Raw genomic sequence first — 18,045 nt, forward strand, 5'->3', positions numbered from 1 at the left:
TTCACAAGAACTGGGTTATGTTGTCTCCGCAGGAGCAGGACTAGGCAGAAAGAAAAAACGTTCTGGCTCCACCTTAGGGGCAGTCCCTGAGGGTATATCCTCCCTCTCTCTGCTACAAGGCATCAGTTTTTTTCTGTCTAGTCAGGAGTTCCTTGCTGGGATCTTTTTGGTCCTGGCAAGATTTTTTCTTTAGAAAAAATATTTTTTAGGTAGTTTTCTCCAGTGTTTTTTTCCTGTGAGATCTTCAAGCCATTACGCCGGACTGGGCGACACTAGTGGTCACCCCAGCCGGCCTACGAGCACGCGCAGACCATTGCATTGCGCTTGGTCGGCCGCGACACATTCAAGTAAGTATGCGGGGCCGGGCGACGGGCTGGATGTTGAGATCCAGTGGTCACCCCGGTTTCTGCCTACGAGCGCGTGCAGACCAGAGCTCCGCGCTGGGTCGGCCGCGATGGAGTCCCATTGGAGGGACTGACCTTGCGAGTTAAAAGTCTCGCTTGGACGCCAGGAACCAGAGAGTCGAGGCGTCCGGAGTGGTCCACAACCCCCCACCCCGGTGGAGAGGGTATTGTGAAGAGAGGGTGCCTGTTGGTTCGGTATGGTGAGTAAACGTTCCCTTTTTTCCTCGTTATGAGGCAGTATGAATTATGGGCCCCTCCATACATGGTCAGTATATATCTGACACTAAAAGTCCCCCTTGTAAATACAGTATGTGTTTGGTGGGAAGTGGACTTGGTTTGAGAGCTAACACTCTACCCAGCAGACTGTAGTATTACAGCAGACATAGGAGGTATAATCCTACCTTAATTGTAGTGTACCTCCTGCAGATCGATAAACCGCCACTTAGCAGAGATGCAGGTGGATGTGCTGGGAAAAACGATTTCGGCAGTCTGCCGCCATTTTGCTGTAGACCGGGTGCATGAATGTCCTCAGGTCACGCCGGCCGCCATGTTTTTGGAGTCTATTGTCTCCCGTATGGGGGCGGCCATGTTTGATGAGCCCAGCTACCTCGTGGAGAGCTGGGAACGCCGGAAGGCGTACACAGGGGGCGGAGCCACGTCCTTCTACCCGGGAAAACGAACACAGCTCTTTCCAGTCTGTAAGAGACAGACGCTGACTGCAGTTGGTTGGAAACTTCTCTGCATCGGGTGGTGAGCCTTGGGGGTCCCTCTCTCTCTCTGTGGGGATCGAGAAGCAGGTACTCTGAGGGGCGCTATTGCGCTAGGGGGAGACACATAAAAAAAAAAAAAAAAAAGAGGTATTTTTTATTTTATTTAAAAAAAAAAAAAAAATAAATAAAAAGTTTTCTTTTTTGTTTTTCTGGCAGAGGTGTCCTGAATTAACATGGACCCTGCCACTCATGTATCTCCACCGGATCCCCTCGAGGTGTCTGCAGGATCCTCCAGCACCCCACTGACGGTTGAATCATTGTCAGCTATTATGGAAACTTTTGTGTCCCAGGTGGAAGTGGCTTGTCAGGGACAGGGCGCAAGAAAGCGACCCCCGCCTAACCCCTTATTATCTGAAACTTCGGATTCAGAATCTGAGCCTATTTCTGCAGTTGCAGGTACTTCATCTGGGATTGGTGTCTCGGGTACTGTCTCTTCAGACAGTGAGGAGGATGTTTCGGCATCAGCCATAGCCCGAGAGGAAGCGTTGGTAAACGCACTCATTGTATCTGTTCAAGAAACCTTAAGATTACAGGGTATTCCGTCAGAAATAGCTGAAACTGAAATCCCTTTTGGGACTAAAAAACGCATCAAAGTGGCGAAGGTTTTTCCATTGCCCAAATGTTTTGGCAATCCAATCAAAGAAGAATGGAGTCTGCCAAAACGCACCTCTGCTATTTCTAAACGCATTAACAGGCGTTATCCGTTTGAGGAAACCCTCATTAAGAAATAGACAGAACCACCTGTGGTGGATTCACCAATTGCTAGATTGAATAAAGCACGATTATTCCTTTTAGAAGACGCTCCGTCTTTTAAAGATCCAGTGGATCGCAAGATAGAAGCTATGTCTCGCACCATGTTTTCCTTGATTGGATCAGCTTTCAGACCAATAATTGCTATTGGTCTGGTTTCGCAGACTGTAACTGAATGGACCAAGTGGTTACGCCGGGACTTAGAAGAGGTCCCTCAGGCGGTATCAGATTTGTTGGAACAAATGATACAGGGGTTACAGTTTGTGTGTGATGCGGCGTTAGACGCCACTCCATTATTGGCGCGAGCATCAGTTTCAGCAGTGGTTCTCAGGCGTACACTGTGGCTAAAAGGTTGGTTAGCCGACCAAGGTTCCAAAAAAGCATTGGCTAATATCCCCTTTTTAGGAGAGCGTCTATTTGGAGCCAACTTAGATGAGATCATTAAGGATCTCACGGGTGGAAAGAGCACCTTTTTACCGCAAAATGTTAAGGGTAAAGGAACTCGTCAAAGACGAGGGCCTTCTTTCTCTGCTCACAAAAAGTTTTTTCGTCCCGCGGGTGAAAAAATTAAGTCCTCCAAAGCTCCTTCAGGAGGCTTCAGGGGACGTTGGTCAGGCAAGCAAAAGCCCACCCCCTCCAGACCTGAAGATAAATCGTCCAAAGCCTGAAGGTGCGCCCCCACCCATAACTGGGGTGGGGGGACGTCTTCGCCGGTTCCCGGATCCATGGCTTTCCAGAATCCCGGACAAGTGGGTTTGCGAAGTCATAAGGTCAGGGTACAAGATCGAGTTTCGATCTCACCCACCGGTGCGATTCTTCCCTTCCAATATCCGACTATCCCCGGATCGTTTAGAAGATCTGCGGAGAGCATTCACGGATTTACTACAACAAGGAGTGGTAGTCCACGTTCCTTGGACAGAACGTTTTCAAGGGTTTTATTCAAACCTATTTACAATACCCAAGAAAGAGGGCAAAGTGCGTCCAATTCTGGACTTAAGGGCACTCAATTCCTTTCTCAACATAAGGAAATTCAAGATGGAATCCATTCGCACAGTAGCAGCCTTCCTGCATCCAGGGGATGTCCTAGCGTCCATAGACATCATGGACGCCTACCTTCACATTCCCATTTTCGCAGGACATCAGCGGTTTCTACGCTTTTCCGTAGAAGAGAACCACTATCAGTTTGTGGCGCTACCTTTCGGTCTCGCCACGGCTCCTCGGGTCTTCACGAAGGTGTTGGCCCCAATGTTGGCACTACTGCGCCAAAGAGGCATATCGATTCTAGGTTACCTAGACTATCTCCTGCTTCATGCAGAGTCTCCTCAGACCCTGCTACAAAACATAGAAATTACTATAATTTCTTTACAGGAATTCGGGTGGCTGGTGAACCAGCAAAAGTCATTTCTGGTTCCCACCCAGAGGCTCGAATATCTGGGTCTAATTCTAGACACAGTCAGGTCAAGAGTTTTCCTTCCGGTAGGGAAACTCCGGAAGATTCAATCAGCAGTCCAGTTGTTACTATCCAACAGCTGGTCTTCTCTTCGAACTTGCATGAGGGTTCTGGGGTTGATGGTGGCTTCCTTCGAAGCAGTCCCATTTGCCCAGTCCCATACCCGAATTCTTCAGCAAGAGATTCTTCTCAGATGGAATCGGAATCCGGAATCCCTGGACAATCGGATACGATTGAGCAAACAAGACCAGAGAGTCTCTGGTCTGGTGGCTTCGGTCTCCGATGCTCAGCCAGGGAAAGTCATTTCTGCCAATATATTGGACGATAGTGACCACGGATGCCAGTCTATCCGGATGGGGAGGAATTCTCGGTCAGTTATCTGTCCAGGGACTTTGGTCCCTGGAAGAATCCAGGTTGCCGATAAATGTATTGGAACTGAGAGCGATCAGACTTTGTCTGATTCACTGGACCGAGCAGCTCCAGGGCAGCCCGGTTCGGATCCAGTCGGACAACGTCACGGCCGTGGCTTATTTCAATCACCAGGGGGGCACCAAGAGTGTCCGAGCGGCCAAAGAAGTGGCTTGCATTCTTCGCTGGGCGGAACGATTTGTTCCAGCTTTCTCTGTGGTGTTCATTCCGGGGGTGGAGAATTGGCAGGCAGATTATCTCAGCCGTCAGACTCTGGATCAGGGGGAATGGTCCCTCCATCCAGAAATTTTCCACCAGTTGTGCCTACGGTGGGGCACCCCGGATGTGGATCTGTTGGCATCACGATTCAACAGGAAAGTACAGAGATTTGTGGCTCGCTCCCGCGATCCTCTAGCAGAGACCACAGACGAACTGATCGCCCCGTGGGGGCAATACCAGCTAATGTATGCCTTCCCTCCTCTCGGGTTACTGCCAAGACTTCTTCGCAGGATAGAGGAGGAAGGAATTCCAGTAATCCTGGTAGCTCCGGACTGGCCTCGCCGAGCTTGGTACGCCAACGTGGTCAGACTGGTGGCGGACGTCCCGTGGAGACTTCCTCTCAGGGAGGACCTACTGTCTCAGGGACCGATCTTCCATCCTGCTTTACGATCGCTGGCTTTAACGGCCTGGCTATTGAGACCCAGGTGCTGAAGGACAAGGGATTGTCAGCTTCAGTTTTATTCCTACTCTAGTTAAAGCAAGGAAAGCGACTTCCAGAAAGATTTATCATCGCACATGGAATCCTACATTGCATGGTGTGAACCTCTGGGGTTCCACCCACGTTCTTATTCGGTTAGTCGAATATTAGCTTTTCTGCAACAAGGGGTTGAGCAGAAACTGGCCTTGAGCACTATCAAGGGTCAGGTCTCAGCATTAGCTATCTTCTTTCAGAAGCCTTTGGCTACTCATTCCTTGGTGTGGAATTTCATCCAGGGGGTGCGACATCTGGCTCCGCCAGTGCACGCGCCGTTACCACCCTGGGATCTTAATTTAGTATTGTCGGTTCTTCAGAAACCTCCCTTTGAAGATATTAGGGAGATTCCTCTACCTACGTTGTCCCAGAAGGTGGCCTTCTTGGTGGCTATCACTTCTGCACGCAGGGTGTCAGAACTGGCCGCATTATCTTGTCGTTCCCCATATCTGGTGGTTCATAGAGATAAGGTGGTTCTTCGTCGGAATCCATCCTTCCTACCAAAAGTGGTTTCAGAATTTCATCTGAATGAAGAAATTGTATTACCTTCCCTGTGTCCTAAGCCCAGTCATCCTCGGGAGTTTGCTTTGCACTCCTTGGATGTGGTCCGGGCGATCAGGGTATACTTGAAAACGACAGACTCGTTTCGCAAGACGGATTCACTTTTTGTGATCCCGGATGGACCCAAAAAGGGGTTGCCTGCATCTGCCGCAACTATTTCCAAATGGATCAGACAGACGGTGGTACAGGCTTATTCTATTAAGGGTCGGGAGCCCCGTTCCCTGTTAAGGCGCACTCCACTCGGGCACTTAGTGCGTCATGGGCCTTTCGCCATCAGGCGTCAGTGGTCCAGGTGTGCAAGGCGGCTACCTGGTCGTCGGTGCATACCTTTACAAAACATAAAGTTGATGTAATGGCATCGTCTGATGCCTCGTTTGGCCGCAAGGTTTTGCAGGCCGCCATTTGAGGAGACCAGTGGTCTGCCTCGAGGGTTTTTTTCCGTTGGAAATTTTCATTTGAGTCTCATTCTTTGTTTATAATGAGCCTTTAAAACTTCTAGTTTGGCACCGGTTGGGCCTTCTAGATTGGATTTTGATTTCGGTCAATCCCACCCCTCATTTGTGGCACTGCTTCTGGATGTCCCAGTTCTTGTGAATCAAGAAGACTACGTCTGTCAATGAGCGACAGAGAAAATCGGATTTTTGTAAGATCTTACCGTAAAATCCTTTTCTCTTAGCTCATTGACAGACGTAGTACCCGCCCCTCTATCATTGAGTTGGGTTGGGTTAAATTCTCTGTTGCTGCTTTGTGACAGAACTGATGCCTTGTAGCAGAGAGAGGGAGGATATACCCTCAGGGACTGCCCCTAAGGTGGAGCCAGAACGTTTTTTCTTTCTGCCTAGTCCTGCTCCTGCGGAGACAACATAACCCAGTTCTTGTGAATCAAGAAGACTACGTCTGTCAATGAGCTAAGAGAAAAGGATTTTACGGTAAGATCTTACAAAAATCCGATTTTTTCTTTAGCAAGGAACATACATTCCACATGTTTAATTACGCTACCAACATTAGTGTGGGTTTTAAATTGCCCCCCAGCATTGTTTCTGTTTCTTCTTCCTAGTGGCATTTGCTGAAGCCTAGAGCCCCTGAGCAGCAGTAATTATTTAGGCTGTCAGCAGTTCATCCTCAAGTGTCTCAGATTTTTGTCAAAATACCAAAAATGGAGAGCAATTGAGCACATGCAGAGGAGGGTGAGACAGTGTATTACTGGATTTTAAACAGTTTAGGCACCTAATATTTTACATCACTATACTTGCAAAAGGGACTAAAGTTCACTTTAATGTAAACTTCGTATAGTATTGTTGTGAAATTCTCTACTGCCCATGTTGGTATGCAGCAGCAGGTCCCTACTAAACTTGTGCTAATTGCTTTGTCCTCTGGCTTTTAACAGTGGAATTTATGTGTGTGCTGTAGATGCCAAACCACTGAATCATGTACTAAAAAACACAGGAATGAACTGGGACTGTTAGGGTCGACAGTAAGAGAGATGGGTGCAACATTTTTGCTAAAGCAGAAAATAGCCTAAAATTTGCAGTCCACTGTGTTAATGATCATCTCATACAAACGGAGTGAGAAAATAAACAAAATAAAATAATTTTACAATCTAGCCCCAGATATAAAACACTGTACCTTGCGCCCCACAGCCCCTCCAACACAAGTTCAATTTCTCTGGCTGGCATTTATGTGCTTTTACCGGTGTTGTATACCATCTCAATAAACATTTATAGTTCATTTTGATGGTATTCACGTCTATAGCAGAGCAATATATGGCTCTCAGTGAAGTACTCACTTCATGTTCTTTTAGGCGTAATCCTATTTTTTTCCTAGGTTTCTATGAATGGGGGGTTTCCTCATTCCCACCATCTCCGTTAACAACATCTTCTATATCTGAGACGTTGTATGTTTTGTTTTTGTTAATAGATTACAGAGCTTTTCCACAAGTTTCAGCTTTATCTCTGATCTCATGGGCTGAAGAAGAGATCCCACAAAGTGTTTTAATTGGAAATATCTCCATTCGTTTAATCACTTCAATACCGGGCACTTTCACCCCCTTCCTGCCCAGGCCAATTTTCAGCTTATAGCGCTGTTGCATTTTCAATGACAATTGCGCGGTCATGCAACACTGTACCTAAACCAAATTTATGTCATTTTTTCCCACAAATAGAGCTTTTTTTGGTGGTATTTGATCACTGCACTAAAAAAAGACAGAAAAGATTGAAGAAAAAAAAAGTTTTGTTTGTTTGTTATACAATTTTGTAAATGGATACGTTTTTATCCTGCACTGATGAGGTCGCACAGACAGGCACTGATGAAGAGGCACTGATGGGGTGGCATTGATAGGGTGACACTAATATGCAGCACTGATAGGCAGCACTGATGGGCACTGATATGTGGCACTGATAGATAGCACTGATATGCAGCATTGGTGGGCACTGATAGGTGGCACTGATAGGTGGCACTGATAGGTGGCACTGATGGGTGGCACTGATGGGCAATATTGGGCACTGGTGGGCAGCACTGATGGATGGCAATGATGGGCACTGATTGGGAGGGCACTGGTGGGCAGCAATGATGGGGAGGGCACTGGCGGGCTCCAAGAGCCCTGATTGCCATCCCTGGTGGCCATGGGTGGGCATCCCTGGGGTCATGGGTGGGCATCCCTGGGGACATGGGTGGGCATCCCTGGTGGTTCTAGTGGCACCCCCCCCCCCAATGGTCTGCACTGGTAATCAATGCTCTGATTACCAGTGCAGACCCCCCCCCCTGTCAGGAGAGCCGCAGATCAGCTCTCCTCTTCTCGTGCCTGTCAGGCACGAACTATGGAAATCCGATCGACTGCTCTTCCTGTGTACTATGTGACCAGCTGTGATTGGACACAGCTGGTCACATGGTAAAAAGCCTACGTCAGTAGGCTCTTTACCGAGATCGGAGATGCAGTGTTTCAGACTGACACCTTGCATCACCGATCGCTGCTCTGCGCGCCCCCCGGGGGCGTGCAGAGCGCATTATCCTGCCGCCGTCATACGATGTCTGGTCAGGATAATGCAACCATCTTCCCGCCGTCAATCGCCTATAGGGAGGGCAGGAAGTGGTTAAAATCATGTTTCCTCCACTAGTATTGAGTTTGTGGTATGGCCTTATATTTCGTCTGCGTGTTATATCTTTTAGCTGCGTGTTTTTTACCCAAATACCAAATTTTCTCATTTCCTGGTGCAAAATATTTTTTGCCTTCTAATGGTAGTAACGGAGAGTAGTGTTCCCACTTGGCTTATCTGTGAAATATGTCCCAAATCTTATATACAGCTCTCGTTCTTTCACATGTCTTGGTGTATTTCCCTATATTTTGGTGGAATCCAAATATTCTTATCTAGTTGTGTACGGTTTAATGTGGTTTCAATCTTAACCCATCTTTTATCCAAGTTTTTTTTTGTCCACTGTCATACGTGAGATTATAATTGTCGTGTAATAACTTTTAATATCTGGTGCTGCTAATCCCCCCCTGAGATTTATTTCTACTAAGAGCCATATAACGCACTCTAGGTTTTTTCCCCGGCCATTTAAAGTTTAACAACATTGTTTTTATTGTTTTAAATATGCCAATGGGATGGCGATTGGTAACATTTGGAATCTATGTAATATTTTGGGCAAAATTATCATTTTAAATATATTCTCCCTAGCCATGAAAGTGGACAGCTCAATATTTTTCTGATGTCTGATTTTATCTCATTTAACATGGGTATATAATTAGCCTGATACAGATTTTCCAGTAAAGGAGTTACATTTATCCCGAGGTAGTTTAATTTTGATTTTGCCAAGGTGAATGGGAATTCCCTGTGCAGTGCCTGCTCCTTCTATTCAATATTCAAGATTTCTGACTTTATTGGATTTATCTTAAAATTTGATAGTTCCCCATATCTCTTCAGCTTCTTAATAATAACATTTGGGAGGGTTATTCAAGGGTTGGTGATGTAAATAGAAACATTTTCTGCATATTCTGTGACTTTGTGTTCCTCCTGTCCAACCTTCACTCCCCTTATATCTATATTGTTCCTTTTAGAAGCCAATAGTGGCTCTAATGACAGAATGGACAACAGGGGCAAGAGAGGGCATCCCTGTCTCATCCCATTGTGCATTTCAAACTGGGGTGATAGATTACCATTCACTTTTACCAATGCTGTTGGGTTCCTATACAATGCTCCTATCCACTGAGTCATCCTTGAACCAATTCCCAAGTCTTTTATTGTTTTGACCATAAACTCCCAGTCCACCCTGTCAGATGCTTTCTCCGCATCGTTTGACAACGGAAGAGCTTGGGCGTCGTGGTCTCTAGCTTTATGTAATAGCAGTTGTGTTCTTATCCCGTTATCTTTTCCTTCTGTTCTTGGGATGAATCCTGTCTGATCTGCATGGATCCACTCTGCCATTAAATCTTTTACCCGGGTTGCTAGCACTTTTGCGTATAATTTAGTATCTGCGTTCAACAGTGCTATTAGCCTATAACTAGAGCATAAGGTTGCGTTCTTCCAATCTTTAGGTAGTACAGTTATTTGAGCCTGTAGTGATTCTATGCTCATCTTCCCCTTTGCTCATCTTCCCCTTTTTCTCCTATCTCATTCAAATATGAGCAGAGTTTTGGGATCGATATTTCATTGAACCTCCTGTAAGAACGTGTAGTATACCTGTCTGGACCAGGACTTTTCCCAGTTGGAGAGTTTTTTAGGACCTCCCTTATCTCTTTCTGAGATAATTTATCTATTGCTACTTTGGGCAATTTCGATTCCTTAATATAATTTTGTATCTTTTTGTTTTCTATGCTGTTCTACTTCATATTTTTATTTTTACCATACAGTGTACAAAGTTTTATAATTTTGGAATGCTTTAGCTTTTTCTGTTGTTCATGAACTATTTCCCCCTTAATTGTTTTTTTTTTTTCTATTTAGTGGTTTGAGTTTCTATTTTTTAATTTTTAATAATCTTGCTAAATATTTTCCTGGTTTATTCCCCCATTTATGTCTTTCCCTGGCAACTTTATTAAAGCTTCGTCTAGTCTTTCTCCAGCAGCTCCCTTAATTTATCTTTTTAATATTAGAGCTTTTTGCATCTCATCCTCCGTTTTTCTGTTCTAACTCTTGTAATTCAGTTATTAATCTATTTATATGTGTAGTTCTTTACTTTTTTTTTTTCCTGGAGCCTATTGATCTTAGTATTCCTCTTATGCATACTTTGAAACTCCAATATCGTGGTGGAGATATTTGGGTTTTCATTCCCACTTCCTCATCCTGCATCAATTCTTCATTTATTCTCCAAATGTTTATTTTCTTATTTCCATGACCATTGGAGCTTGGTCAGATATGGTCATTGTCCCTATTGATGTACTAACTACTAGGGATTGACCAATATGTTTTTTTTCAGGGCCGATACCGATATATTGGTCACAAGGTATCTGTATCGGCCGATATGGGCCGATATTTTGTACATCCTATGTCAGGGTCCAAGACTAGTTTTCTCCTCATCCAACCATTAGGTGGTGATGCGCATGGAAGGGTAAAATGATTTCACATAGCATAATTCCTTTTACAAATGTTATTGAATAAACCTACACACTTGAAATGCCACTCACATATGTGCAAAAGATATAAGCAATTCCACATTAGCAGATAGGTATATCTCACCCACTTGCCGTAAGTGATACCGCTCCATCCGACACCCACTTGATACCGCTCCGTCTCTAACCCGCTCCGTCTCTCACCTGCTACCGTCTCCCACCCACCCGATACAGCTCCCTCCTCTCACCCACTTGGTGTAAGTGATAACCGGGTGATACCGCTCCGTCTGTCACGCGCTCCTTTTCCCACCCACCCGATACCGTTCCTTCTCTCACCCACTTGCCGTGACACCCGGGTGATACCGCTCCATCCGGCATACGATCTCGAGGTTACGTAGTCCCGCCCCGGGGTGTGACCACGTGACCTCCGAGATCGTATGCCGGACAGAGCGGTATCACCTGGGTGTCACGGCAAGTGGGTGATAGACGGAGCAGTATCGGATGGGTGTGAGATGGAGCGGGTGAGAGACGGAGCGGTATTGAGTGGATGCCGAATGGAGCGGTATCACCCGGGTACCACTTACGGCAAGTGGGTGAGAGATACTGATCTGCCAGCAGATCTGCTAATGTGGAATTGCTTAAATATTTTGTACATATGTAAGTGGCATTTCAAGTGTGTATGTTTATTCAATAACATTTGTAAACAGAATTATGCTATGTGACATCATTTTACACTTACATGGGTAATATCGGCCAGTTCCGGGGCCAATACAGATATATGGGCAAAAGTGAATATCAGCACTCCGATAATCGGCTTTGCTGATAATCAGACGATCCCTACTAACTTACTAACTACTGATTCTATCAGCCTGTGTTCTATCATTCTATAATTCAGTCTTGAGTACCTCAAGTGCGCGGGGGAATAAAAGGAGTATTCCCTCTCCCCAGGATGTTGGATTCTAACCACATCAACTGGTAGTACCGAGGGGTTCTTTCCCCTTTCCTCTCCCATTAAATCTCTCCCAACCCCTCCCCCTCCACATCCTTCCCACTCCACCCTCCCTCCCCCCCTCCTCTACCCTTGGCACTTTGTTGATCTGGCCATTTTATCGTGATGTAGTTGGAGGATTCGCCCATTGGTATTCCCTACCCTCTAATCCTTTGTCTCTGGGTGATGCTCTACTTGCTTAGTCGTGAACTTCCTTCTCCCCTTCTCAGGTAGGAAGTGTCTGGGCCCAGCTAGGTTGTCATCCAAGATTATTACTGCCATCTAGCTATCCCTTCCTGCCTACCCATCCCGCCTCCCTAACCACCCACCACTCCCAGCCCAGTGACCCCCCCCTGCCGCCCACTCTTAATCAGCACTGTAGTTCCATTTCTTTTCTTTGAGGCTAACTACCACTGTTGTTCTTCTTGTGTTATCTCCTCTGATTTGGCCTCGTCATGCCAGTCTGGCATTTTTGGTATAGAGATATCCAGTTTTTGACAGAAATCAGCAGAAATCCCAGGTTTCCTCAGGGAATCTTAATCTTGCTGTGCGGCCATCTCTTCTACCAATCAGACAGGCTGGGAAACCCCACTTATACCGTATTCCTTGTTTTTTAAATGATTCCACGAGTGGTCTTAGTAGCCTCCTTTTTCTTAACGTGGCTTGTGATAGATCTGAGAAAATCTGTATAGTTGCAATTCCGTAATTTATGGATGGTTTTCTTTTCAGACTCCCCCAGATCTGAGCCTTGTCTGAGTAACTCTGGAATCTTTTAATAACGTCTCTGGGAGTGTCCGCTGTGATGTTTCTTGGTCTTTTAAGCTGATGTAGTCTCTTGATTATTATCTGATTTGATTCTCCTCTACCCAACAGCGGGTTAAAGATTTTTCTCATTTCATCGTGTAGGTCCTCGCCATGTACCTGTTCTGGTAGTCCACGTATTTCTCAAATACTTCCTCCTACTCCAATTTTCTTGATCTTCCATTTTATAGGCGAGACTTCTATGTTCCATTTTTAGCTCTTTCACCTCTCTCTTTTTATATCTTTTATTATCTGTATGTAGCTGTCTTGTCTCTTTTCCAGATCTTCGACTCGTGATAGTAATTGAGGCAGATCTTTACGAATTGTTGTTAATTCTATTTTTAGGGATTTTTCTAGTCCTGCGAATATGACAGCCATTTCCCTCTTTGTCGGCAGTCGATCGCTTGTTATTTGTTCTGCGTTTTGATCTGGCCAAGCGCCAGCGTCTGGTGCTTGTTCTGGTCTGGTATGTTCCGCGAGAGCCAGGCCTATTGATGTCCGGATTAGGCCACTTTTTTCCTTTACTTCCGCTTGTTTCAGACAGGTTCCTTGTGATTTATCTGAAGGTAGTTTTTCTGTGCTATCTTCATATAGCATGGATTGTTTGATTGTGCCAGGACTGCCACTTATTTTGGGCGATTTTGCAGTCGCACTGCCGCTTGCTGACTTGCCTCTCATACTTAGTTTTATGCTAACTTTCCTCCCAATGCGTTTTCTGGCCCTTGAGCAAATCCCAGAATTTGTCCCCAATTTGTGAAAGTCACTACAGCAGGTAATGTTTTGTGCCCGAGAGTGTTGCATTTAATGCAGTATTAAATGGCAATTGCTTTCCAAAAGAGAAAGGGTGGGTTCGATTAGAGTAAAAAGAGAGAGGGAGTTTACACACATAAGGGGGCCAAAAAGAGAAAAGATCTCACCACGTTGTAGGTAGGGTTTGCAGGAGGGAATGGTTGTCTGCCCGGCTGATCCGTCGCTACTGCTCTAGTTCTTCCCTTCTGAATTGTTCTCCCACTGCATCCAGGTTCCTAACCACAGGGCTTGCTGTCAATCCTTCCCTTCAAGAGAGTTCCTTTTGGACTTCAGAGTCTTCTCTCCAGTAGAAGGGTAATTAGCAGCAAGATGACAGGTCAATTGCCACCTCCTTCCATACGTCATGCATGGCTAGGGTTCCTGCCTTTATCTCCTGCGTTCAAACCCACCGTAGCCGCCACCAGGACCAGTCGGCGGTGCGATGACACAGGCTGAATCCAGGGGGGAGGTTCTCCTTTCCGGGCTGCCCAGTGCAAATCCGCAGCTCCAACTGACTGGGCTGTGGTAAGCCTCCGATCTTAGTCCAGTGACGGTCCGAGGCGAGTATGGGAGGTGACTACCAGCCAGCCCAACTTGATGAAGAGGCAAGGTGGCTAGGACATGTAACTCTGCTGCCTCATGATGGATGGTGCCCCTGCTGTTCCCGGCGTTCACCCGTGCACCATGCAGGCTCCTCCCCCGGAAGTTGCCCTCCTACATCTACATCCTGTTCTCCAAAAGTGCATTTGTGAGGTCAGGTTGAGGTCAGGACTCTGTGCAGGCCAGTCAAGTTCCTCAACCCTAAACCCGCTCATTCTTGTCTTTATTGACCTTGCTTTGTGCGCTGGTGTGCAGTCATGTTGGATCCGGAAGGGGCCATCCCCAAACTGTTCCCACAAAGTTGGGAGCATGAAATTGTCCAAAATGTCTTGATATGCTGACGTCTTAACGTGATTTGTAAAGTCTTGTGTTTTTTTTCTATTACAATAACAAACCTATTATACTTTCCTCCTCTGTGCAGGGGTTTTGCACAGGGCAGCCCACATCCTCCTCTTCTCGGCTAAAAGGCTGGAGCTCCTGGCCCCTCCTTTTGAGCGCCCCTACAGCAAACAGCTTGCTTTGGGGTCACCCGAACTGAGTTGCAGCTCCGTGTATCCATTCAGACTTAGAGCTGCCATTCGACACTGCCCCCTCTCTCTACTGATTGGCTAACTGAGTTTTATTGACAGAAGGGGACTGCTGTGTCTCAGCCAATCAGGAGAGAGAGTCCTGAATGGCTGAGGCATTCATGGACCACACTCGATGGAGATGGAAATATATACAAAAACACTAGGAACAAAACAGCTGAAATAAAACTGATTACCTACTGGAGAGAAGTGCGAATGAAAATTCCATATAGAGGAAAGCAGCAGCGGCAGATACTATAAGTTGAAGATTAATGCTCCCAAGAGTTTATTGGATCAATGGTTACCTAGGGCCGATTAAGTGGCTTAATTCATATCTGCATGTTTTGCATAAAGAGCACAGCAGCAGCTGCAGAGACTATATTCATGACAAAAGTTGTGATGGCAATAAAACTCATTTAACACCTGGCAGGGGTTCTAACCATTTCCTTCTCTATCCAAAACGGAAGAAAAAGTTTGGTTTATGCATACTTTAATATTTTATGAATGTATTGTATTTGAGCATTTTTTTAAATTTCAGTAACCGAAAGTGGTTTTTCTAGTTGTGCAACCCTTATTGTATGAATTAACATAATGCTCATGTTAGAATTAATTTTATGTCTGCTCTTACAGACGAAAAGGAGAGATACTAAAGCATCAGACAGAGCTGCAATGGTTGGATTTGAGGCAATGGTGAACATGTGCGAGGATCAGGGGTGAGTGTTATTGTCATGCCCTTTTTGGTGTCAGCCTTCTATATGACTGCTTTCTTTTGTACATATTAAAGCTTCAGCAATGTTACTTACGATATATGGTTTGCTCTAGTCTTAGTCTCTGGTACCTTGTTGCATCATCTCGTAGGGGAGGATATATTAAAGCAGAGCTCCAGGCTCTTTCGGAAAAATATACTATCACGACACTTACCTGTCCATGAATCCAGCGGTATCTTCACTCAAGCAGCTATCGGGTGCTGCCGCCTCCTCATCTCGGCTAAGGGAAACCGGTTTTTCAACTACGAATGCGCGAATCGCTTTGTAAATAGCCCAGCGGCAGGGGAAGAAGGAGGCGGGCCGCGGCAAAGTCAGCCAGAAGTAGGATCGGTTACCTGTCAAAACCAGGTACCCACCCCCCCAAAGTTGCCAAATGAGGGGGCGGGCGAGTGAGGAGGCAAACACATGGAGCTTCCCCTTTTGGATGGAGCTCCGCTTTAAAGTAGTTTGCGTCTTTATTTTTAGGACTTTTAATTTAGTAAATTGAAGGTGATTTCCTATATTGGCCTCCTGCATTTTCAGTTAAATTAAAGATGAATTTATTTTCAGATTACCACAACTCAATAGATTACTTAGTTTACTGCTGTGCAAATTACATTGCAGCACTTAAGGGGTCACCAAATGTGTACTCCAAGCTGGCTTATGCAAGCTGTACAAATTATTGTATGTACAATTCTTAAATACCGTATTTAAAATCCTTTTTTCAACAAAATGTACAGTGATGTGGAAGTTACAAAAGGTACAAAAAAAAATAAAAATAATTGCCAATGTCTCAGATAAATTGCATTCATCTGTTGCCATGTCTTTTCCCAAGTGTTTTATCTTGCTAAAAAAGGTAAAAAAAGTTGTTGATCCTTTCCGTTTCATCTGGGGTGACAGTGCTATCTAGAGGCAGCTCATTCCTAAATGCGTCTTTATCCTTGCATATTGGTTCCAGTGCCCATATTAATGTATTCACTGCCTGCTCTCCTTGTCTCGTAGTCAGCAGTTCACGCTACAGGCAGCCTTGCTTGCCTGCCTGGGCAGTCATAAGGAATTGATTGACAGCAGCTCCTGCAGGGAGCCTTACCGTAATGCAAGCATAGGGCAGTTAGGTAATGAGTAGTGTGCAATTTCTAAGCTAAGAATCAAAGTCCCATAGAATTTCAGTTTGATACAATGCTCTTTCATACCACGTAGCCCTACAGAGTACAGAGGCTGCATAGCGGTCATGTGTCCACTGCAAAAATCTGGGGAAAAAAAGGTGTTTGTTGCATTGTTTTAGTTGGCGTATTTAACAGAAGTTTCTTCATTATTTTGCGCCCCAGCAATACAGGTGCATCTCATGAAATTGTAATATCAACAAGTTAATTTATTTCAGTGATTCAATTCAAAAAGTGAAACTCATATACTTTATATAGATGCGTTGCACACAGAGTGATGTATTTCAAGCATTTCTTTCTTTTATTTTTGATGATTATGGCTTACAGCTAGTGAAAACCCAAAATTCACTATCTCAGAAAATTAGAATATTACCTAAGACCAATAAAAAAAAAGGATTTTTAATACAGAAATGTTGGCTTACTGAAAAATATCTCTATGTACAGCATAGTTTGCACTCAATTCTTGGTTGGGGCTCCTTTTGCACTGCATCAATGTGGCATGGCATGGAGGCGATCAGCCTGTGGCACTGCTGAGGTGTTATGGAAGCCCAGGTTGCTTTGATAACAGCCTTCAGCTCATCTGCATTGTTGGGTCTGGTGTCTCTCCTGTTCCTCTTGACAATACCCCACAGATTCTCTATGGCGTTTAGTTTAGGCGAGTTTGCTGGCCAATTAAGCACAGTGATCCCATGATCATTAAACCAGGTATTGGTACTTTTGGCAGTGTGGGCAGGTGCCAAGTCCTGCTGGAAAATGAAATCAGCATCTCCATAAAGCTGCTCAGCAGAGGGAAGCATGAAGCACTTTAGAATTTCCTGGTAGAGAGCTGCCCTGACCTTGGACTTGATAAAACACAGTGGGCCAACACCAGCAGATGACATGGCTCCCCAAATCATCACTGACTGTGGAAATTTCACACTGGACCTCATACAACTTGGATCTGTGCCTCTCCACTCTTCCTCCAGACTCTAGGACCTTGATTTGTAAATAAAATGAAACATTTTCCACAGTCCACTATCCTGAGTGTTGGGCTATGGTTTTGTCCTCAACACAACATTCTTCAAATTATCTGGAGCCTCAGGTTAAGCCCCAAGCCCCCTGCTAGTGACAAGGAGGCTCCATCACACAATTTTAAAATCATATGAATATTTCGGAACAGCTCTTCATTGTATAGTTATACTTTATATCAAGCCTCTGGTTTCATTTTTCCAGTGCTAGATCCACCAGGAGTTGGATTTGGTCTGCATTTGTATATTTTCTTGCAGATCTTTCATTTCTCATTAATCTTAAAGTTAGGGCTCCGTGCTGTTGATCGCTGAATAGAGGCAGGGAATGCTGGGACAAGATCTTTTGGCATTCAAGGCGAAAAGGCCAAAGTTCCCCCTTCCCCATTAGGCTGTGAACAAACCATTGCTGCTGAAGTTCCCACAGTGTCTGTCTTTTATGCCCACCCCTTGGTCTGGCCACAGAGATAGACCTTTCCAGGACTGCCTAGCATGGAGTTGCTTCAGGCAATTTGTGCGGGCAGGTGTTCCTTATGTGGTTTTAATTTCCTGTTCCTGTTTTTTATGATGATGATTTCTAGGTAGGGAACACACCTATTTTATAGTGGGACTAAACCCGTAACAGTAAGATCAGTAAAGCATTCTTGTTATACTCCCTGTGGAACCTAAGGGGTTAATCCTTTCCATTGTGTGAATAGGCTTTTTGATCCTGTCTTCTCTGATCCTCCCCTTCGTCCACAGTCCTCGATTCA

At 45.2% G+C, this 18,045-nt stretch overlaps 2 protein-coding genes across 4 annotated transcripts in view; one reads left to right on the forward strand and one right to left on the reverse strand.

Annotated features, from left to right (window-relative positions):
* MYO15B (myosin XVB) overlaps positions 1-18,045 on the reverse strand; it is a 764,404-nt gene that overhangs the window by 289,487 nt on the left and 456,872 nt on the right. The gene's annotated exons all lie outside the window — the stretch shown is intronic.
* Positions 1-18,045, forward strand: part of RECQL5 (RecQ like helicase 5) — a 276,003-nt gene that overhangs the window by 46,318 nt on the left and 211,640 nt on the right. For both annotated transcript variants that reach the window (XM_082273010.1, XM_082273011.1), the window contains one exon: positions 15,011-15,093. In XM_082273010.1, the coding sequence (XP_082129136.1) occupies positions 15,011-15,093 (83 nt within the window). The remainder of the gene's footprint in view (positions 1-15,010; positions 15,094-18,045) is intronic.

This window comes from Pelophylax lessonae (assembly GCF_965119305.1).
Source record: "Pelophylax lessonae genome assembly, chromosome: 11".
NCBI lineage: Eukaryota > Metazoa > Chordata > Amphibia > Anura > Ranidae > Pelophylax > Pelophylax lessonae.